We start from the raw sequence: 24,006 nt of genomic DNA on the forward strand, positions 1-24,006 counted from the left end.
AAACACCCATGTCCCCTTTGTGAAGCTCCACATGTTCTCTCAGAAGTGAGGCTGGGTATTAGGAAACATTTATTGTCAGAAAGAGTGGTGATGCATTGGTACAGGCTGCCCAGGGAGGTGGCGGAGTCACCATCCATGGAGGTGCTCCTGCATGTGGCGATGTGGCACCGAGGGATGCCACATTGACTAGACGATCTTAGTGGTCTTTTCCAACCTTAGCGATCTGTGATTCTGAAGCCCCCACGCCCCCACAGTGAAGAAGCCCTATGGCCCGCCCTCCCCTCGGGGGCCGCGTGCTCCCCCAGCACGGCAGTGAGCCTTCCCCAAGCCACGTGGTTCCCATCACCCCCCAAAGAAGCGCGGGGCGCCGAGGCCGTGCCGGAGCCTTCGAGCTCCCCGCGGCGGGGGCACGTGGGGCCGGGACGCCCGGCACGGCCGGAGATGAGGGGCCCAACCGGTGACAGCACTGACGGGCAGTGGGGACCGCAGCCCCCGAGAGACCGCCCGAGGCCGCCGAGCAGGGCCGGAACGCAAGCGCCAGGGCTGCCGTTTCCGGGCCGGTCGGCAGCGCGGGCGCTCGGTGCGGTTGCCATGGTGGGCCCCACGGAGCGGCTGCCCGGCGATCAGCGGCATGGACGAGGAGGACGCGGTGCGGGGCAGGAGGCTCCGGGAGCGGCCGGTTTCGCTGGGCCGGAACGCGGCCGCGTGGGCGGCGCTGCCCCGCGGGGCGTTCGGTGGCTGCGGGCGGGGGGCGGGCTGCGGGCGGCCGACGGCGCTCGGGGCTCCGGCGCTGGGGCGGGTGAGGCCCTGGCAGCGCTCCCGGCCCGGTGGCGGGGCTACGGCCCGGCCTGTGCGTGGAGCTGCCCGGCCCGCGCGTGGGGCTATAGCAGCGTTCCTTTTCCTGCTTTTTCTGTGCGTTTCTCTCTTCTCTCCTTCGCCCTCGGATTTCCCCGCCCAGTCCCCCTTTCTCCTGGGCATGGCTCTCCCTGCATTGTGCAGGCTTCTTCCACGTTTTTCTGCACTATTCTGGAGATTCATTGTCACTTCCACCTCCCAGATTCTATTCCCCTTCCTATTTCTGATGGGTGTTTTTTCATTGTTTTCTCTATCATGCCCTGCACCCTAGGTGTGAATCACTAGGGTACTGACTTAGTTACTAACTTCCCGTTACACTGAAGTTCACGTGCACAGGAGCTGGTGCTTGCCAGCTACACACGTTAGTTGTTCAGGATGGGCTCATAGCAAACACTGCCACTACCTGTTGTCTGCATCAACTCACCTCAAGGATGTGTATTTTCTGTAGCTAATCCCAAAAGCTGTGCGGTAGCCTTGTAGTGGGGTTATCTGCTGTACTTAAGCATGTGAAACCATTTGTTTTTTCTTTTCAGGGAGATTTTAATGAGCGCTGCGCACAGTGTTCAGAAGTGAATTGGGGTATCACTGATGGAGGCAGATTTTATTGCAGAACTTGCCACAATGTTATCGAGGTAAAAAGCAAATCTGCTGTCCTTCAAACAGCTTTGTTTTGGTTATGTCTTCGTTTTAGGTTACAGAAATGTTAGATGGTGTGACCTGTGTGCCCTAACAGCACTGCCTGGCTACCGCTGTGCTGCAGTGCAGCACTGCTGTGACACCCTGACACATGACACCTGTATGTCCAGGACAGCAATAATCTTTTTTTGCTAATTCTGAATGAAATATTTTGTCTGCTTTAAGTTAAGAAAATAGAACAAGTTGTTCCCTTGCATTTTATGATGGAGCAATTGATGCAAGTTAGGCCTGGCATTTTCCTTGCTAATTTGTGTTACTCTTTTGCAGAGAACTCGAGAAGTTGTAAGCACTGATGTTATTCCTAATGCAAGAATCCAGACAATCTCCAAAGGCTCTAGAAGTGAGAAAAAAACTGGTATGTACACAAAACTCTGTGTTCTGTGTGACAGTGGATGCACTGATCCACTGAGTCCATTGTCTTCAACAGTGGCTGAAAGCAGATAGCTAGAAAGGACCAGGAACAGGAACGTAATACATCCCCAGACACTGCCAGAGCCTTCAGCAGCCCCAGCCTCAGTGAGTGCCAGAGGCACAGGTGGTGTCCGTAAAATTGCTGGATGTTGTGTGTTGGGCTTGGTGTTTCTGCCACTTGGATCCGTGCAGGCCGCTGCTCACTGAAGATACTCATGGTGTTCATTCAGATGTGGCGATCCCTTTGTTCTTTCCTTGTGATGACTGTCACAAAAGAGTTGTCTGTGTCTGTAAGGGAAGTGTCGCAATGGTCCCGCTCTCAAAATCTGTGCCTGGCTTGCACTGTGGGCACTTGGCCCTGTAACCTGCACAGAGACCTATGTGGATAGGATTTTGTGCAGTTAGAGTAGCTAGTCTGAGGTAGCTCAGTGGTACATCTTTCATCCAGAGTCACTCTGCACTTAAGTTCATGATTCAAAAGAGCAGTAGCCATATATAATATGGTGATATGCTGTGCATGTTATAGTAGGGTTGCTTCTGGAGCTGTGTGTGTGTACTCTGGTGGCTGGAAAGTTGTTTTGCTGTTGTGGCCACTTTCAAAGAGCAAAAATGCATTACAGTGCTACATGAAGCATGGAGTTATCTTTATCTCTGATAGGCTGACCTATCTTTGCTGTACTGCAGTGGCAGGAGAAGACTACATTCCTTTGAAAAGGACAATTGTGGAAAGTGGAAGGGAGGAGTGAAGAAGGGAACAGCCTTAACACCTCCACCTGCCTTTCTCCCGTATTGCTCTGAAAGTCAGAGCGGAGACTTCATGCTTTTTACTTCTCATCTTGGGCTTGTCATTAGCAATCTCCCATGCTTCTTAGCTTCATACAGTCCCTTTTGCAAGTGCAGTTACACGAGACTATGACAGTTTATTTTCATAGATGTGTAGAGTTAAGCTGTATCTGCGGTTAACAGGTAAAACCAGCATCCTTAATGCAGGGGAGAAACTTGGGGCAGATAACGTTTAAGATAATGAGATGCAAGGTGTGATTGGAAGGAAAAACAATGAATAAAAGGTGCAGAATTGAATGCAAAGGGATTAGGGAACTACAGAGACAATTTTTAAGACCAAAAGCCTGTGGAAGGGACTTGTAAATATGGAGAGGTATGATGGAAAGTAGATGTAATGCTGTCTCAGGAAATAGTGAGTAGATTGGAGCACGCTCTCTCCTTATGAAATTCATCTTATGCTGAGGTATGATAGGAGCTCTGAATGCGTGAGAAACTTTCTTTCATTTAAACTTGTATGATTCCATGAGAGACAGTGGTGAAGAACATGGCGATATTTTTTTGTATTTATTTCTGCCTGATGAGGTACTGCAACATAATGTGTTCCAGTTTCCCGTGCTCAAGATGGGGAAGAAAGGACATTTCATTTTTTTAGCACCAGGTTCTACTTTAAAACTGGTCACTAGGCAACCCTGTACTTGTTTACAAATGCTGAGTTAGAAATGACAGTGACATATATTGGCATTTGGAAATCTGGTTAGAACAACACCTGTACAGTAGTATTTCTTCTTTCTTAAGCCTGTGAATAAGTGGAAGTTAATGGAATATTCAGTGTAATGGTCTTTGCTCTCAGATCTGAAGTTATTTAATAGAGATATGTCTCTGTCCTGCTACAAGATAACAGAATATTAAGTGGAAATACATTGCATAAGATTTAAAAAAAAACACTTTTTTTTTTTTTTTTTTTTAATAGATGAAGGCTGGGAATGGTATGTTTGTGAAGGCTTTCAGCTGGTACTAAAGCAACAAGCTGAAGCTTTGGAAGCATTAGGAGTGTGCCCACAAATGAAGGTATGTAGAGATCGGTGTGAATTCTACAAACTGTGAGTTGTGCGCACTGAGTGCAGCAGGGGTGTTATTTAAAGTTACTGTAATTTTTCAAGTAAATCAAATCCCTCTCTTTTAAAAGAAAAACGGAGTGCATGTAAACAAACTCAGTTTTTCTCATAGTTATAAAACATGAATTAAAAACTGGTGGTAATGAAATCAGAGCTGGAATATTATTTAGGTCCCCGAGTTAGCAGTTATGTTCTGTTTTCTCAGAAATTAATGGTTTTTAAGCTTCGCACTAATCGTTGTCCATTTGTATTTACCAGGATGAAGTTCTGTGCAATTTTTGGAGGCGTTACCTTCAGAAGAGCCAACAGGCATATTGCAACAGACCAGCTGGTGAAACTATCAAGGCATTATCAGTAAGTAAAAGCTCAGATCCTATGAGATGTTGGATATCTCTTCTAAAGAATAACAACAAAAAGCTTTCTTTAAGATGCATACCTAACTTGAATTAATCTCGCTTCAGTGAGAATGTCTTCTAAATGGGATACCATATGCCCAGTCTCCTGAAGTTACTTATTTCATTAAACTTTGCTTCTATGAATAGCCTCCTTTCTGGTCATTGTAGAAGATTAAAATGTAACAGAATCACAGAGAAAATATTTATTTTCTTTACATACTGGTGATTCATAGAGCAAGTGAATACGTGAATAGCCAGGGTTTCAACTTCATTTACTAGATCTTGTATCTGTTATGCTTTATTTGTCTTATTCAGATTAAAACACTAACTAACAGTAGATAATACTATGTCTTATTTACAAAAAACAGGTATGTGATAGCAGTACAGATATGGATAGTGAACCAGAGAGACCTAGCCTGCTTCATTTTTTATCTGTCTCTGAAAGTGACGGGGATCTACAGACAGATTGCAGCTTTGCCTCATCAGCTGGCAAGGTCTCAGGTAGGAGCAATGAAGTGAAGTATTTGGAAACCATTCTTGTATACATCTTAGGTGTATTTGTGTAGAATGAATTGGAAGGACTTGTTGATGTGTAATTGGAAAGTGTAGAGTTTTCAATCCTATTTGCCACAAAGGTATTTTATATTCTACCTGAAGTAGAAGAGTTCTTTTTTTTTTTTTTTCCCTCTAAGGAAATGGAAGTTGAAAATGATCTGGAAATGCAGAGGGAAGTTGTATTTTATATCCACATTGCTCCATGCATTCTGTCTGGAATGAGGAAAGAGAAAGCTATTTTATCTGCAAAGCTGCATGTTCACAAATGCTGGAGTTCTAAAGAATAAGCACTTGTTTAACAGCAGAGCTGTCAGTCTTAACTTCTCTGTTTAAAAACAGGAGTTGATTCTCTTGTTCCTTTTTCTTCTGCGTATTATGTGTTTTTTTCCTGTCCCATACGTATTTATCTATTTTCTTTTCTTAACAGTGTTTCTTGTCCTGCATTATATTTACTACCCTCTTTATAACCTCTTTCATCCAGAGTCTTCTTGTATCATTCCTTCAGCTTCTCCTTTCTATTCACAAATCAACTTGAAAACATTGACAGAATTCTAAACATTTTAATTAAAACGTTACAGAAAATTGGAGTCTTTGGTGTTACTGGGCAAGTGTAATGTCAGGCAGTGCTGTGATGTCTAATAATGGAAATACAGTTCAAAGCATATTTGAAAGTTTTTGCTTGCACTTTGAGTTTCTCATTATTCTTCTTTTATGCTTGATTCTTTGTTTGCCTTTTCCTTCTTTTCTGTTTAAGTGTTTGCTCTTCCCATGTTATGTGATCCTCTTTATGTTCTACTTTTGTGCTTCTGTGATATTGCCTGTCTACCGTCAGAAGAATATAATCTTGTCCTTGCATATTTTTCTCTTAATTTCCTACAATCAAGAAATGAAAACAGAATGAGAAACTTGACCTACAGCAATTAGAAATATTAAGAAACTTTAAAACTTTTGAACAGGATTAGAGAGGGGGAAATGGGGCAAAAATAGTGATGCAAAATTTTGAGAATGTAATGGAAGCACTTTTTGTCCTAATATACTAAAAAGTCAAGATTTGCAAGTGAAGAGTCTCTGTATGTTCATACACAGCAGATTCAGGGTGTTATACAAATATGTATTAAATAAGAAAGAACGTAGTGAAAAAATTCTAGTGAAAATACTTGGCTGAATTCTTCCCTTTTTGATGACTAGAGGAACTCCTTTCTTTTTTAGGAATCGTGCCTCCTATATGTTTCTAAAAGTTAGCATTAAGAAAGGCCATAATTTAATATGTTCTTCTTGGTCTGTTGTTTTGCAGAACAGATTAACCTTTAAGTAATCATACCTATTTCACTAAAAGCCCTTGAAGTAGATAAGAGCTCAGTGACAGTAAAAGCACATTTTGGAGCAATCAAACAAGCATAGCAATTGTTTACTATATTGAAATTTGATAAATAATACTAGATGTGTTCTAGTAGACCGTAAATTATGGTGAAGATTTGTTTCCTCTTCTGTGCCATTTCTACTGAGTTGTTATTGCTACTGACTGGAAACCTCAACACTCTCTTTCGTAAGAGGCTGCTCCAACATGCAAGTGTTTTTTTTGTTTGTTTGTTTGTTTGTTTTGTTTTTTTTTGTTTTGTTTTTTTGTTTTCTTTTACTAGTTTTTTTTGTTATTTTTGTGTAGGGATAATAGCAAATTCCATTGAGTATTCTGCTGAGATATTGCTAGGGAAGCTTATTAAGTTCTTAAATTATTAGATGTGTGTAATTGTATGTTGTCATGTTCTTGCGTAAGCTACAAGAAATAAAAGGAAATTGTGTGCTATCATTAAAGCCGCAAATATAATGAGGATTATTCTAAATTGAGTGGAATGTGAAATTAATAATGAAGCTTCAGTCGTGAAGCTGCCTAAGCACATGTATCCATGTAAAAGGTGAAGCTGTTGACTAAAAGGATTAACTGATGCTGCTGCCTTCATTCTCCAGCACACCTATACACACCAGACATCAGGATCCCCTCATCCACACCATTTCTTAGTCTGCGTCTCCTGTGTGCCGTCTCCTTAGTCCTACTGACCCTCATTTGAGGAGCCAGTAGGTGGCATCAAAGACTAATTCTGACTCAGAAATGCAATACTTGCAGTTTTGCCTGCCCCTGTGTCAGTGGGTGCCAGACCTCTGCCCGCTGCCACCTCACAGACCTGGGTTTCACCTACCAGCTCAACCATGGGGCTGCCCAGCTCACTGCTCAGGCTGCTCGCTGTGGCCCTGCAGCTCCCAGCTTGGGACCTGTGGATCAGTCTTTACACTTTCTGCCTAGACAGGGGAACTGTGGGGGAAACACTGGGGAAAGTCACTACGGAGTCAGTGTTGATGTTTTGTGTTGGTGTGCTTTAGAAATGAAACATTTTTGTTTGTCCTGGCTAGTTCATGATGTAGGGAAGAGGAGCTTTTCTTCCTCCTTCCCTGAACTCCAAGGTTTCCCTGCTGAAAAGGTTCCTAACTTGTAAGTCACTCCCATGAATTAAGTTTCTCATTGCTGCTTCTCTCTGTTTAGTGATTCATCTCAGTAAGGATGTAGGAAGGTTTGGTTGTTTGTGGCTCATTGTGTTTTTTTTTTAACCTTCTTTACCACTTGATACTTTTGTGTTCTAAAGTTCTTTTTTTTTTTTTTTTAAGTGAATTTAAATTTAAAAAACAACAGCAACCTACTTTATGGCAGACAGATACATACCTTAACTTTGTAAAGTCTTTGCAGCATAGATTGTATTCTTGTTAAAGCTCTGGCAGTGTGGAACCTTAAAACTGTTTTAATCCCCATTTCCAAGGTGTTGATTTAAGCATGTACAATTTTCTTTCATTTCTCCGCTGCTTCCTTATCTGTCAAATGGAAAATGGTATTTCCAGCTCATGACTGTGGTTAAACTCAGACTTCTGAAAAGCTGGGAAGTGTAGCTCCCACCAAAAGGTTCTGTTTTTAGGGGTTCCAGAATGAGGTCTCTTCACGTGATCCAATGTTTCAACTGAGATAGCTGTTTAGGAGATAGGTTGTTGTCTCATATAATGGCAGATGAATAAATTAGAGTGAAGCTGTTTAGTAGTAAAAGTACCGTGACTACCAAACAACTGCAGAGTAATGATTTGGAAATGTTACTAGTTGCTGAACAAGAGTACTTGTATGTTCCTTTGTCTTATTTTCTGTACTCCATGGATTGTGTGTATGTCGTATCAATTACTTTTTGTCTTTTCTGTTTTTAACATAAACCAAAGAAAACACCTCTGTATGCTCTGGATCGATAGATGGTAGCTTATATGTAACGAAGAACCGAAAGGAGAAACTGAGGATGTCAATGCCAATGACCCTTTCGTTTTGCTACATGGCATTACTCTGGCTGAAAGAACCAATGACGTTATCCGATCTCTTAAGGTATGAACGGTCTCTGCTGAGATAGTTGTTACTTTTATAACTAACATTTCTTTAATGAGCCCTTTACTGTTGTCTTGTTACTAATTCGCTCAGTGAGGAGTCCCTTATGTTTAGTATCCATAACTATTCTCTGACACAAGAATTTGTGCAGCTGCTGCTTGAGAACGTTCTCTTCTGTTGCTTGCACTGAAACTCAAAGACCTCCAAGGCAGAAGATTTAGGAGCCAAAGAAGCTTTTTGTCTCCTTTGAAATTTCTTAAGATTCACTGGAGTGGTAGGCATGGTCACATTTTTGCTATTTTTGCTGTTGTCATCGTGCCAAAACTAAGTGAGTAAATGTTCCCTGGGAGTTGCGTCAGTGTCATCATGCAAACAATGCCAGCAGTATACAGTGATCTGGAAGGTAACTAAATAGCTTCACACAATGGAGTGGGACACAGAAATTAATATAGGAAGTCCTTCTTTGTAATCATCAGAGTTCAGAATAAAGAGCTTTTAATACGGTAGATATAAAATGATCTAATGATATAGTCTGACAGTGTAGTTCTTTTCTTCCCCATACAACATGGATATGAACACATTCCTTGTTTTCTTAAGGGATTACACTGACGACATTTTTTTGTTGTTAGTGATAAATATTTTAAATCAGGTCAAAATAGCTTACATTCAGTAAGGGTTGCTTTGTGTGCTGATCTTTTTTAACCATTGTTGAAATACTATCCATTTCTAGAAATATGGGGAAAATGTCTTTTTTTTTTTTTTTTTTTGCCAAAATGTAAGGAACAGAATGATCAAGTAACTGTAGGTGGGCAGATCAAATTCCACTTTGACAGAATAGTGGAAAAACTGATTACCGATTCAAGATTCAATTGATAAGGTAGGCTTCAGTTGTTCAGTTTTTGTTTTTTTTTTTTTTTGAGTATATAACCTGTAGGCTAAAAGACAAGGCAATACATGTGATGGATGTAACTAGCATTGCTGCTGAAGGTTTAATACAAGGTGAGTTTATCCCAGTGCCTGATCTGCCCCTTTGGATGCTGACCCCCCTGCACTTTGCTAGCTTTGTACAAGCTTTCTGAGAACGATGGAAACATTCTTCTCTGAGTACTTTCAAGACAAGAGAGGTTTGTATGTCTTGAACTATAGCGATTAATGCTGAGTACATTATTTGTAAACTGATGTTTAATCCTTTGATTTAAGTTCAGGGGGTGGCTGTTGCCTTCATCAATCACAATCACACAAACTGTTGCATGTTTGCATAACTGGATATGCTGTTGCATAAAAGATGTTACTAAAATGTTCAGCAAAATGCCATGGCATTCAGAATTCAGAGTAGCACCCTGCAGTACAGAAGTAAATATTGAGTGGGTTAAGAAATGGTAGAAATCAAAACCAACTTTCAATAAGAAGGAAAAAAAAAATCTGTTAAACTCAGTTGTAAGTCAGACTAAAATGCAGTAGTTAGGTGAACTGTGTTGATTCCATGCTAATGGTGTATTATTGTGTTTGACACTTCAGAATCTGGAGACTGCAGAAAAGATCCAAGAAAATCCAGAACCTGGAGAGCGTCCTTTGTCTTTGTTAAAAAATAAAAAAATAAAAATAAAAATAAAATTAAAAAAAATCATGTACCAAATATAGCAAATATGCAATTACTGGCATAATCAGAAACTAATAATTGGAAACTGAAGTAAGATGATTTGAAAGAATGTATCATTTAATTAGTGACTATGTATAGGTTTAATATTCTTTTATAAGCCCATGAATCTAGTGGGGGATTGGAAGGATTCGGTGACTTCAAATGCACAGAACATAAGAAGTGAATTAAACGCAAAAAGTGATGTTTAAAAGAATTTGTGTTGCAAAGTTTTACAATGATACGATAGCTGTAGAAGACTGTAATTACATTATCATGTTTCCCTCCCTACCCTTAAGGCCTTTGCCTTTCACAAGTTTGATGAAGAAGGGGAGAGAATTCTCAACTGCATGAACTACCATCAAACTCTTGTTTTCTAACGCCTGAATATTTAAGCTCAAAATTCAGACAATGTTAACATTTTTGCATGCATTGAGATACAGATCAAAATAGCGACAGACCAGAGATGAAAACATGAAATATTCAGCGTTACCTTTTAAATCTTTATAAGCAAATTGTTTTATTTAAACCGTCTGAATTACAGTTGTGCTTAAAAGTCCTGCCTTGTTTTGTCCTCAGTTTGGTTTTCTCCCTGCCTTGCAGTCAGCTGACTCCCGCTCCTCCCCTGTGACACATGCTTAGGCACCACACTGGGGCAACCTGCCAGGTTTTAAAGGATTTACTACACCAAAAATACGCTCCTCCTTGCTACTTGACACACTTAGCAGAAAAACACTACAATTACCTCCTCTGGAAGGGACATTTTGGTTTAAAAATAACATTTTAACAACCTTTTGCTCTAGTCTACGTAATATTAAATCCTTTTCCATCGTGAGTAATCTCACAACGCTCTACATGCAGTGTATTCTTTAACTAATTAACAAAATTGGGAGTTTGGGGGAGGGGGGGAAATGAGGTGCTAGGCTTTGAGAGGCTGAGAACTACTGCTTCTCAAATGAGGTTATACCTGGCTACTGTGGCAAGACTGAACTTGTAATCAGTTTGTGGCATTGCTGTGTGGCTTTAACAGATGCATCGTTTCCTGGTAGTATGCAGGATTTTCTTTGCGCTTAGCCCTGACTAATGTATACTGTAGCTGTAATTAAAAGAACACGGACTGTATGTGCCATTCAAGCACTTCACTGATACAACATTGTCCTGCGAGTGTTTTGATCACCCATCTGTTAAATGACAGGGTTGGAGAAACAGTAGGCAGTAGAAACTATTCTCAAGTTCTGTTCCAAATCCGGGCTTTTTGAGTATGTGTTAAAATCCCGAATCATCGGTATGTTGCATTCCTAGCAGACTATTTATGCTGTTTCATGGATTTTTAAAATGTAAAAACAGCTTTCCACCTGAGAGAAGAGCGTGTTTTTTGCACTGAGACAGTCATTTCAGGCTAGGATAGGTGTCGTCATTGTTTTTTCAGCAGTTGCAATGTTTTGACGTGGTAAAGCCAAGGTATTGAGAACTTTTAAAAGCAAAAATCTGAAAACACATAACCACCGTGTTTGTAGGTGTTGCTTCTCTCTTGTATCGCCTCTTGCATAGATACTGCTGCATTTTCTCTCAGCTGGGTACTAGCATTCACCCAGCTGTTGGTGCGTTAGCTGAAAGCAGATCAGAAAACTAATGCAGAAGAAAGTTTCACTGGGCAATTTAGTGCCTTGTAGTTTGCTTCAGCATGGTCCCTTTCCACGTTGTGCCGGTGGTAATGTCAGCAGAGTCTGGAAATCTGCCTGTTTTAAATCAAACCCCGGAAAACAAAAGCCTGTTTTCAGTCTAATCCTCGGTAGGAGAAGTGACACAAGTGCTTTTGTCAGCAGGGAGGAGGCAGGAGTGTGATGCAGAGGGCAGCGGGGAGGGTGGGATTTCCCATCTGGGAGGCAGCAAGCTGTTACGGGTGGTTTAGCTGCAATCGAGGCCACACCACACCCTGCGCCTTGATTGTTTGTCCTCCAGCTGGTGCTGCGCTGGCTCAGGAGTTGCTGCTCTCAGTTTCTTGGGGCCACCTCTCAGATCTGGCAGCTAATTGTGTCAGTGCTCCCTACCAGGTGTCGCTCAGCTGAGCCGCTTGCTTGCTTCCCTCCTCCTGGCTTTGCGAAGCCAGTTGTGGCACTTGAGGGAGCTGCCTGTTAGCCTCCGTTTGTTAGATGGCAGCAAAGAAACGCTTCTTCCCTTCTTATAGTAGGGTCACAGGGGCACTTTAGCTGCTGCTGCGAGTTAAATTTGTGGAAGAGAATGGTAAGCCCCAGGAGCACACAGCTGGAGCAGAAGGAGCAAAGTGCAACTAATTATGTTGAGCTTTTTGTTAGCTCCGTCCATTCTGTCAAACCGTTCCTCAGGTTGAAGTTGTTCAATTTATTGCAGCTTGACTGCAACGAGCCGCAGAGCTGCCGGGCGGCTGTGAGCACATCGAGCAAGGTGGCAAGCACAGCAGCTGGTGCTGGGTCTGGATGGTAATCTCAGCAGGCATGTGGGGCAGCACATATTGCCAGCTGCAGTAACTAGCCCTTAAAACAGAATTTTAATCAGTTTCCCTACACATACACTGTAATACCCAGCAAGGAGTGATTAAGGTGCTGCAGTGGGAAAGAAAAGGTGTTTGTGTCCTGCCGTGGCTGAGGAGAGAGGTGAGTGCTCTGTTAGGGAAGACATTGTTGTGCCTTGGTTTTGTTTTGTTCTTCTTCAGACATGATGTGAGTGGCAGTGACAGATGGCTGTGAACTATGAGGAACTTGGTCTGCTGCTGGGAGGGGACCTCTCCACCTATCGGGGCGTGCAGGTCCTGCCCCGCGCTGGGAGCAGATGCAGAGCCCGGCTTTACCAACACTGTAGGAGTTTGTAGGCTAAGTCTGTGTAGCAAGATCAGAGGGATGTTGTGCAGAAGGCACAGCTGGCACAGGGGAGAAAATTGTTTTCAAATCTGATACCATTTAAAGAACAGGGTCTGGTCTGTTTGAAGTGTCAACTTAGTCCAGTCTAAATTATTACTTGAACAAATTCTAGGGAAAAGTAATACAGGAAGGCAGTTCTGAGCCCTGTGGGAAGCCATCAGTAGGCTTTAATCTGGAATGAGAGCAGTGGCCGTTCTATCATGAAGGTCCAGGCTTGTTCAGTGCTTGCTTTGCCTGCTGTGAGCATCGGTATTGGATAAGCGCCGGGTTTGGAGGTGCTGGTGTCTTGTTATTGGTACATGTTGTGAAATCACATAATATGGATCTGGAGGAAAAAAAATCCAAAATACTACTGAAAACTGTGTGCCAGTTTTTAGTGAAAAACGCATTATTGGGGTGCAAGTTCAAAATAAATGATTTTGGATTTTATTAGCATATAAAATAATTTCTCACTGAAATTATATTTTTCCTTAATCAGACTACAGAATGTAATTATTGGAGTTGTGGTTCTGGGTGTATGCCCATAATTCTGTGGCTTCCCCCCCACATTGCCTCGCTCTTAAGTTACTCCAGCAGAAAGTGTTTCAGTTTGTAAAATTTACTTAAAGCATAAGAATTTTGAAAGAAAGATTCCATCCCACCCAGAGAGGGCTTGAAGCAGTTTCGAAAGCACAGGAGCTGAAGAATGTTCAGAACCAACTGTATGCAAGGCTGTTGATTGTAAGCTTGCTGCCATAACATGACCATTTGTCGGTCGTAGCTGAGTTTGAACTTAAAGGCCTGTTGAAGGATGGAACTGGTTTTCATCCTGTGGAGCGTATAGAGGTGTGTAACTCAGACAGTATTGCTTAGGCAGTATAATACAGACGTTGTTTTAAACCAGAAATTGATACGTGGATTAATTGTAGAACAAACATGCTTTTGTTTTGTTGTGCTACCCGCTATTTTTATTTGTGTTTGCTTTTTTACACAGGTTTGTTGTTGAAGGTCATATTCCGTATTTCAGTGCTTATCAGCACTTTCCAGAGAAGATGAAGTTATATGGCCTTGATCTTAGGATCTTTTGTGTTGAGGTAATTTTTTTCTTTAAATAATAGATTAAAAACAAACAACCAGCTAGTTATCCTGTGGTATTTTAATTTTTGTTTAATGTTAATAAATTGATTAAATCTATTCTTACATCGTGGAGTTCAGGTTTCACATTATTGGAGCCTGTGCAGAAAGCAATGCAATCAAAGACCCTCCATGCTTTAATCGTTAACCAGTCTAATTAGGCTGATTACCTAAGTTAAAATAAAATCAGTAAGTACTTGTTGAGAAAACAGTATTCAGAACTGCTGTTGGAACATTCAGAAACAGGATTTGGTTTCATGTCTAAGGGCTATGTACAGAAATAATTTTTGCTAAATATGGATTAAATAAGATATTTTGTTCTTTGTCTTGCTGCACTGGCTGAAATGTATTAAACCTAAACATGACACAAGGTTATTACTGACCTGAATAGCAATGGACAGGTAAAATGTAACATGTCACTTATTGAGGTTTATTATGTACTTTGCTAACGATTTTCCACTGGTATTTCTGTTCCAGGAGAAGAAAAATAAAGTCAGGGATTTTTGAGGTGCACAAATAAAACGTTAGGTTTTAAGTGCAGAAAGCAGCAGTGCTGCTAGCAGGAAAAGCTAGGTTTGAGGCTGTTTGTTGCAAGGTGCTTGTAGCCCAGGCCCTCAGTGATGCTGCTACAAGTAATTTTACCATTCTCCAGTATGTACCTGTATTCAACAGCTCATAATGGTTGTGCAAAAGCTGGTTTGCAGAATCTAAATCTTTTTCTTAGACCTTTCCTTTATGAAAAGAGTGATCAGGTTGAAATGTTGTTGAAAACTTATTTTTTTTAAATCTGTTGGTTTTTATTCTGTCTTTCTTGGTCTTCATCCTTCAGAGAGATTTGTACCTCTCAAAATGGTTACACAGAACTTGAATTTTGTCCCCAGCTAAATAAAAAACAAACAGAAATCCCAATTAAAGTTTTTCTGTGAGTTGCAGCCATAGAACTTGGACCACACCTCAGAATGGGGTATCTTGTTTGCAGAAAGGAGATCACAATTGCTCAGGGAGGATCCCAGCTAAGACTGCCTAATCTTGACATTTTTGACGACCTGATTGGGATGAAAATTGCAGAAGAAAACATCAGGGTGTTTCCTGGATCTTACATTTCAGAACCGATCTTACTTCTCATTGCAGCGCAGAGATTACCAATAGTTTATCCACCTGTATCCAGTTTTGACATCTGAGTTTTGAGATATTCAGGAGACCAGGTGGCTGTCCTGGAGCAGGAAGTCAGATTGTGCAATACTCTATCCTCAAAGTACAGCCTGTATTCTTTTCTCCTTGGTGTTCTGTATATGGTATTCTGTAGACAATTATCTTAAAATCTTCTCTGATAGTGACAGGACAAGGGGGAATGGCTTTAAACTAGCAGAGGGGAGATTTAGGTTAGATGTCAGGAGGAAGTTCTTTGCTCAGAGGGCGGTGAGGCCCTGGCACTGCTGCCCAGAGAGCTGTGGGTGCCCCATCCCCAGAGGCATGCAAGGCTGGGTTGGGTGGGCACTGGGCAGCCTGAGCTGGTGGGGGGCAGCCAGCACATGGCACAGGTTGGAGTGGGTGGGCTGTGAGGTCCCTTCCAACACAGCCATTCTCTGACTCTGTGAAAAACTTTTTATCAGATTATGATCATTTAAGCATCTTACTTGCTTTCTTATTCATGTCATTATTTGTTGCATTTCAAGTCTGGTGAATGCAAACTGAGAATATTTTCAGAAACATAGCTGTTTTACAAGGTTATTCAGTAGGTGTTTTTTTTTAACCATTTTTAGTACGTTTAATTGTGTTGTGTGCTGGCTGCCTGCAACACAAGTTTTAATCAAGTAGTAGTTGCATGGTTGCTTAAGATACAAAGTCATAGTAAGCTACTGTCTTATCAGTTAAGTATAGATGAATCAGAACTTGGTAAGGGTCGCCATAGGTATAAGCACTCTCAGTGGCTTAAAAACCTATTTTCAGTAACAATTTTCCAGGTGTCCAGCATACACTGAAATTGTGCAAGGTTGAAGTTATTAGAGCTTTAAAAAAAAATAAATGCAGTAGTTACTACAAGGTGAGTTGCATCTACTTTCTATCTACACAGTTGTGCGTGTATATACACAAAACATTTTTTAACCTTATTCAGTTGTTGGAACTGAATGCATGGAACGTGGCTTGTCTTAGCCTTCCCAGCCAATGAGTTTCAGTGCTGTGTGTAATGCAGGGATAGCGTCCGTATCACTGATGGTATTTCACTGTCCTGCTTGCAATTTAGCAGTTGGAGGTGATGAAAGAGCATCGTATCTGTTGTGGGAAGAGAGGCTGAAGGACCTGAGGTTTTTTATCCCTGAGCAGAGGCTTCGTTGTAGTGAAGTGTGTAAGTACTCAATAGGAAGGAGTGAAAATGGAGTCAGACTCCTTTCACTGAACATCAGGGACAATGGGCAAGTGTCAATGGGCACATCTTGGAAAAACAGGGGCTTTAATTTAAACATAAGATTAAAATTTTTTTAAACATACTGTAAGGGTGACTGAACACTGGAATGGGCTGCCTAAAATCACTGTGAAGCCTCCATCTTGGGATATGCTTGAAGCCTGATGGACACAGTCCTGAACAACCTGCTGTAATTGGTCCTGTTTTGAGCAGAGGATGGGATCAGTGATCTCCAGGGATCCTTTCTGACCTCCAGTATGCTGTGATCCTGATGCTGTAGCTTGCGTTGTATTGTCTGTTACATCTCCAGTGTAGGTGGCAAATAATTCAGGATTTAGTAATGGAACAGCTAATAAGAAGGGTGTTTTCTGTATTTTTTCATTCTGCACAAGGTGAGCTTTGGTTAAAACCAGCTGCAAAGGTTTCTGTTTCTGGTCACCTGTTAGACATATGCGTCAGGCTGTAACTGGAGATAAGTACTATCTCACAAGTATTTTAAGAAGGATAAAATTTCTTTATTCAAGAGCTTTGTGTAAAATGGGAAATGAATTGTTTGTCTTCCGTATGTATTCATTTTTCCATTGGTCTCCTTTCTAAGCCTTCATTTCATTACACATCCACCTTGTTTACCCCTTCCTCTATTAAAATCGTGTATGTTAGAAGTTAGCTTTTGAGAAGCGGGTCTTACCTAAATGTACGTTCGTGGGGCAATTAGCAGCAGGATGCTCCTGCTTAGTTCTTAATTTGGAATTTCTAAGGTCCCAAGACAGTAGAAGAAAAGCAAATGTTCATCTTCTTCTGGGGAAAAAAAAAACAAAACTTTTTGCTAAAGCCAACTCCTAGCAGTCTCCACAATACTTGAGTTTTTTCTTTCTTGATGACTTTTTCCATGGAGGAGATCAAGGTTTTTCCTTCATATTTGCAATTTATTTAACTACAGTTAATCCCCCCTAATCTGAAGGCATTTGCCAGTAGGTAACGCATCTTTGTTGAACAATCATCTCTTTTAGGTGGAAATCATTTCTGTTTCCTTATTGCAGAGGATATTTCTTTCTTTAAAAGCCTGCTAGTGTAGGACTTAAAACTAGCTTGTAAATTAGTAGTAGGATATATAAAGCTCTGTGGCTAATTTGATTTCAGCTTTCTTTTTTTTATAGCATTTGCCCTGCAGTGAAGCGCCACCCCAATTCCTTGTTTTCCATTCCTGCTTGATCGCAGATTGATATTTTACCATTATTTTGTGTGTCCAGGAATAATTTTTGGTTTGATTCTCAGGTTATTGACGCTCACGCAAACTTAGCTGTCTGTAGGTAAGCAGATCACTCCCATGGCTGTTGTGCAACTCGATTTACCAAAGTATTGAAGATAACAAACACGTCAGTTTGGAGTATGTGCTGTGTGGAACAGGATAGGTGTAGTCTCATAAATATCTTTCAGATCCGGTTGTTCTGAAGAGCTCCTGGAATGGCCTTCATTTTAGGTGCACAAGTATCTAGACTTGGCGAGGAGCCAGATGTGTGACCTTGGTGAAGTTCCCTTCCTTCAGTCTCACCTGTGCCATTCAAATAGCTTTTTTCTTCCTAAATGTGTAAAGAATATATATTTTTTTCTAAAGGGTGAAGGACTAGGGGAAAACGGATGGTCAGTGAATGTTGGTCAATCCTGTTCAGAGAGGGCCGTTGAGCACTTCACTTTGTGGAATAGTGTTGATGCACTTCGCGGCCTAGGAGTCTTTAAATCAGTTTATTTTCTGGTTGGTTTTAAGATTTAATTTTGTTCTTAATTGTCTTCTTCACCTACTTCCATCCTTCATTTCTTGATCGTTACTTCCTGTACTGTACTGAATTGCTGTGATTTGCTCTGCCCTTACCAGATTTTTCCCCATACAGTTAATCTTTTTTTTCTTTTTATTCATTTCACTCCAGTAAGTGTCTGTCTTTATTTTTATGGTGTCGTGTCTTTCATTTTTCCGTTCTTATTTTTCAGCCTCACTGAAAGGCCTTTTGTTCTCTCTTTCTTCTCCCTGACATCATCTTTCCTTCACACTTAGTAGCTCATCACTCAGCATTAAAGTGATATCTCTTGTTGTCTGTGTCAGTAATTTTGGGCAGTTCTTCATTGCGTTCAGTAAAATAAAAATTTTTATTCGTATTTATGATCTGATGTTGGCTTTGATAGGAAAAGGAAGAGCTTGAAAAGCTGTGCATGTATTTGCTGCCCTAAGAAAAAGTATAATTCATCCAGAGTCTTCCTTTTCCCTCAAGAAAGGATTGCTAGGTGTTGAAGTAGGTGTCATAGTGTAATTCTCAAGTGGGACAGAAGACTCTTCTGCTCTCCTTAGAATGTGCTTCTTCAGTGCAGATTTTTATTCTGTGCTGCTTTGGATTTTTTTTTTTTTTAATTGGAGGAGTATATACCTTTCACACATGCATGCACACATCCTCTCTAGCTTTGATTATTACGTTTCGTCCTGCTTTTATTTGGAAGTGAAAGGCTTGTAAGCACTGGCAGATGAACCTCTCTTCTCTACGGTGAAACTCAAGTCTTTGCTTTCTTCTTTTACAGCACTCTATAGCTTTTGTTTTCTTCCTGTTCTTTTCTTATGGTTTTATTTACTTTTATTTTTCTTAATTCTTAGCAGCACTTTTGTATCCATGTGTATCTATTGTATCAAGGGCAGTTGTGTTTTGCTTCTTTGTTCTGCATGCCTTTTTTTTCCAGCGGAGCAGCTGTTTTTGTGTTTGAGGTATTACCATGGGTCCCTCAGTGGATTTCTGTTGCCTTTTTATTTATTTGCTCCCCTTGCGTCAGCTAGCTTTCCATAAACAAGGATGATGTTCTTTTCAGAGCAGCAGCACCTGTAGATCTCCTTGTTGGAGCTGAAGCTTCAGTTGGCTCTCTCCTCTTATGACCTTATGAAGGTTGCTTGACTGACAGGGTATTTTTAGCTCCTATTTTTCCCATTGTTTGTACTGTTTTCTTCAGAATCCATGCCAGGCTAATCATTGTAGAGTTCCTGAATCTTCCCTTTTACATTTTTTAATATTAATGCTGAGAGTCCTTTGATCTTTAGAATTTCTTAAGATATTTAAAAAAACAACATTTGTGTTTCAGAGAGCTCCAGAGCTCCTCAGTTATTTCCTTGAAGCTTCTTGTGTGTAAATTTCCTAGGCCTATCCTTTGTGAAATACTTCATTTTATCAGATACTGCTTTTACTTTTTTTACAGGCATAAATTTTCTCCACCTTGCATATTGTTTTAACAAGATGGATTCCTGTTCTTCTCCCAGTTACAGAACAAACTTTCTTTTTATTCCTGTTTGTTTCATGGCTTGCCTATTTACCTTGAAATTAAAGGTTCTTTTGGTGGTGGTGGATTTTTTGTGTGCTTTCTTTGCTGCTTATGGCTTAGTTGCCTTTACCTTTGATTTCACTGCAGAATATCTACAGTGCTGTTTCTTGCTTCTTTTATCCAGAAGGTGGTTGTTGAGTTGTGCACGTCTGGTTACATTCTCCCTTTACCCCATTATCCCAAAAAAACCAAGAGCTGTCAGGGAGTACTAGTGACCAGCCAGTACTGTATTTGGAGACATGCTTTTAAGTCAGGAGCTGGGGATTTTTGTATCTTTTACTGTCATAATTGAGAACAAGGTTTAAACTCAGGATTTGTATCCTTGTGCTGCCCAGTGTTGGACCCCTTCACTTCCAGGTTCAGAATGTTTTTATAATGATAATCATTTCTCTTACAGTGTGACTGTGTGTTGCTGAATTTTATCGTGATGGCAGATGTCAAACCTCAGATTTTGCCATTATTTCTAATTATTGTGATTATAGGCAAAATTATAATCGGAATACGTTTGTTAATACTTGTAACCTATAGTCATTTTTTGCCACGTGACCATCTAATAATTTAGCTGCTCAGTAAGAGTTGCTTTGAATAAAATAGGGTTGCGCCACAAATGCATATTTGAATCAACTCAGCATTGTTCAAGCATAGTAAAAGCAGTTTTGTTTTGTAAATTTAGCTGACAAGTTTAAGAAGTTTAAGACGTCTCCTGATTTTGATTTCCCTGTGAATATTGGGGGCAGAAGAATTGTCAATTAGCCTGCAGGGAAATATAAAATGGGAGGATTTCTCATGGGTTAAGAAAAGAAAATTGCTAAAAACTTTGGTTACCTACTGTATACAACAAAAACTAGAATTTGGCTGTAGTCTTGAGGTTTCAAGGATAATGGCTAAGTCTTAGAACTAATTTAACATTCATTCCTCATTAATTTCTAATAATCTTTGTCAAAGTGTAAAGGAGTTAATGTAATTTATGCTATTAGGATTGATTGAATAATAAAGGTATGCTATGGCCAGAGGTAGAATCAGTATTACAGGTTTCTTGAAAACTAGTTCTCTGCATTTACAGTACTGAATAACACCTGGAGAATGTTCATTGCTTACATATCTAACTTAGTCTATTGCTTGGCTTATTCATGCTAGAAACAGTCGTTTGCATTTTCTTGTAAGGTACTTTGAGCTACTTCTGTTCTCTTTCTTGAAATTGGGAGTGTATCACAAATTGATGAAATATTTTCCTGTGTTTGAAGTGCCTAAACCTAGACAGATAGGATCTGCCTTTGGAGGCTTTGGAAAGCAGGTACTTCTCTCACTTACATTCTCATTAGATAGCTTAAATGTAGTTTCTTGATGTACATCACATGGAGCTTAGGAGGGGAACTGTTGCTAGAGCATTCATGCTTCTCTCTTTGCAGACACTCAGCCCATCTCCTCAAGGGCTGGACAAGCTTGTGGAGCTGGTGTGCTGATTTCGCTCATGTAGGTCGTTCTTCCCACGTGTGCTGAGAACAAAGCTAAAGTTATTTTTCATTGTTATTTTTAATACATTAAAAAAAAGGGTATCTTCTCATGTAACAAAGTAGCTAGGCAGTATTGTCACACAGAAGGAGATGAAGTGTGTACTCAAATCCCAGGAGCACAGAGAGCGATGCGTTGTCCGTGAGCACGCTTAGTGGGAATGGCTGCAGAGCACGCTGCTCCACCTGCCCTGCTTGGTGATTAGAGCCAGGGGCTAGATGTTCTGGGTGAACTGTAGTGGTGGCATAATGTCATACAAAGTCAAACTGACCACTGAAGAGCCTTAGAAATCTCATGGTGATCATTCTTAGTGTCATTAAAACAATGAGTATTTATCCAGCTCTTCAGGCTAATTCCTCTGTGCTTGTTTTGTTCCTTGATTTGTGCCCCAAGCTGGACGTAGTGTAACTGAGCAAATGATATTTCATACTTTGGGATTGTTTGATATCGAAGTTGCTATTTCTGGATCTATAATTTCATCAGCTTAAAAGCAGATGGATTAACATTTGCTTCATTACAGAGTTTGAGTATGTTAATAGAAGTTTATAAACTTGACAGTGTTTCTTAAGTTCTCGTGTTTCTTGGTTGTGGGTGTGGATTTACTCTCCTAATTATAGTGCTCTTCTAGGAGGGGTAGATGAAGTGAATCACTGTTTTAGGGCCTTATGATTTTTGTCCCAACGTCTAAGGAGGAGTGAAATTCCTCTGTTTACGTCTGTATTCTGAGTATTTTATGAGGTCATTCTACTGAACTTCTTGCTGAGGAAATCACAGGGGCTGGAAGGGGCCTCTGGAGATCTAATCCAACCCCCTGCTAAAGCAGGTTCCCTGCAGTAGGTTACACAGAAAAGCATCCAGACAATTTTAATATCTCCAAAGAAGGAGACTCCACAACCTATCTGGGCAGCCTGTTCCAGTGCTTCACTACCCTTATCGTACTCGGGCACCTCTCCTGTTCTCCAAGACCTTTCAAAGGTGATAGAAAGCTTCTTGGCAGTCACTTCTTCCAGCTCCCTCAGTGTTCATGGGTGCATGCCATCAGGACCCATGGATTTGTGTGTCTTGAGTTTGCCTAGATGATCTCTGACCAGATCCTCCTAAACCAAGGGGAAGTCTTTCTTTCTTCAGACTTAACTCCAAGGTCTGGGATTCCTCAAGAGCAGTCCTAACATCAAGGGCTGAAGCAAAGAAGGTGTTCAGTAGCTCTGCATTCTCAGTGTCCTCTGTTACCAGGACACCCATCTCATTCAGCAGCAGACTCACATTTTCCGTAGTCTTCCTTTTGCTTTTGACATACTTAAAGAAGCCTTTCTTGTTGTCCTTGACCTCCTTCGTCAGATTTATTTCCAGGTGGGCCTTAGCCTTCCTCATTGCATCCCTCCATGCCTTGACAACATTCCTATATTCCTCCCAAGAGACTAGACCCCTTTTCCACTTCCATAGACTTTCTTCTTCCATTTGAATTTTTTCTTGCTCATCTATGTGGGTCTTCTGCCACCTTTGCCAGATTTCTTACTCTTAGGGATGCATCTGTCTTGTGCTTGGAAGAAGTGATGCTTGGATGTCAGCCAACTCTCTTGGGCACCATTACCTTCCAATGCTCTAACCCATGGGATACCTCCAAGCATGTCCTTGAAGAAGTCAAGGTTGGCCCTCCTTTAAGTCCCAGTTAGCAGTGCTACATACTGCCTTGTTTCTTCCATGTAAGATCCCGAACTCCGCTATCTCATAGTCACTGCATCCAAGGCTGCCCCCAGCCTTCACATTCCCAACCAGACCTTGCCTGCTTCTAAGAGGGTCCAGCAGCACACCTCTCCTTGTTGGCTCCTCCGCCACCTGTGTCAGAAAGTTACTTTGCATGCACTGCAGGAAACTCTTCGACCGTATGTGCCTGGTAGTGTTGCTTTTCATGCAAAGATCGAGGTGATTGAAGTCCCCCATGAGAACTAGAGCCTGTGATCATGAGCCTACTTTCTGCTGTCTGTCTGTAGAAGGTCTACCATTTGGTGACTGATCCAAGATTGCTAATTTGATGGCTGATAACAATGTATTTTCTGAATTGACATTGATGTCTAAATTCAATTGACGTTGCCACTCAGAAATTAATCTATTAAAATGAGTATGTTGATAAGTTAAGCCATTGTCTACTCTGAAGATGGTTTTTAAAATAAAATGGTCTGCTGACCATTTTTGGTGAGTTAGCCTTGTAGAAAAAGTAAGTTGTGTTATTGAGACAAGTAAGCACTATCCCCACTTGCAGAAGTCACTTTTAAAGAAAAATGGTAACTCCAAATAAAAAAAAAATATATACCAGTGTAAATGAAAGCGTACTTACAGGATCCTTCATCTTTATCATTCTGTTATTGTTTTTCTCTTTTGTTCTCCTTTCCTTCTTGATAAGATTCATAATTCTTTGTTATGAACAATTTTGAATGTGTTGAAAAAAATGGTACCTTAACCAGATTTCTCATGCAAGAAAACTGCTCCTTTCTGCATCTACTGAAATACATAATCCCTCAGCTTGATAGTTATGAGAATACAGATAAAGCAAATACAGTTTGAAACTTCTGAGGTTTTCATCCTGTCCAGCAGTTGACTGATGTTATCTTGAGACTACTGGAAGAGAGGAGTAGGAAGTAAAGATATTGTATGGGAAGGAGAAAAACTTAAAAAGACAGATGCAGTGCAAGCTTTGTTTTTTGTGTGGCATCATTATAGTGGGTAAAGATTACAGTGCGCAAGCATTGCATTTTAATTTTTACTGTTCCGTAAGTGATTGTAATTTATTGACCCACAAGCTTCAATTAAATACAAATCTGTTCTTTCACTGGTATCTACTTTGTGTCTAAGTACGCCCATAAGGTGTATCTGAATCAA

At 40.8% G+C, this 24,006-nt stretch overlaps 1 protein-coding gene across 2 annotated transcripts in view; it reads left to right on the forward strand.

The window, feature by feature from the left end:
* The window catches only part of TAF1B (TATA-box binding protein associated factor, RNA polymerase I subunit B), a 46,001-nt gene continuing 22,373 nt past the window's right edge, over positions 379-24,006 (forward strand). The window contains exons 1-8 of one of the 2 annotated variants that reach the window (XM_021390477.1): positions 379-649; positions 1,389-1,487; positions 1,819-1,906; positions 3,716-3,813; positions 4,119-4,214; positions 4,624-4,756; positions 8,060-8,216; positions 13,723-13,822. In XM_021390477.1, the coding sequence (XP_021246152.1) occupies positions 632-649; positions 1,389-1,487; positions 1,819-1,906; positions 3,716-3,813; positions 4,119-4,214; positions 4,624-4,756; positions 8,060-8,216; positions 13,723-13,822 (789 nt within the window). In that variant the 5' untranslated portion in view covers positions 379-631. The remainder of the gene's footprint in view (positions 650-1,388; positions 1,488-1,818; positions 1,907-3,715; positions 3,814-4,118; positions 4,215-4,623; positions 4,757-8,059; positions 8,217-13,722; positions 13,823-24,006) is intronic. The other variant, XM_021390476.1, reaches the window with a different exon arrangement.

Source organism: Numida meleagris, chromosome 3, assembly GCF_002078875.1.
Source record: "Numida meleagris isolate 19003 breed g44 Domestic line chromosome 3, NumMel1.0, whole genome shotgun sequence".
NCBI lineage: Eukaryota > Metazoa > Chordata > Aves > Galliformes > Numididae > Numida > Numida meleagris.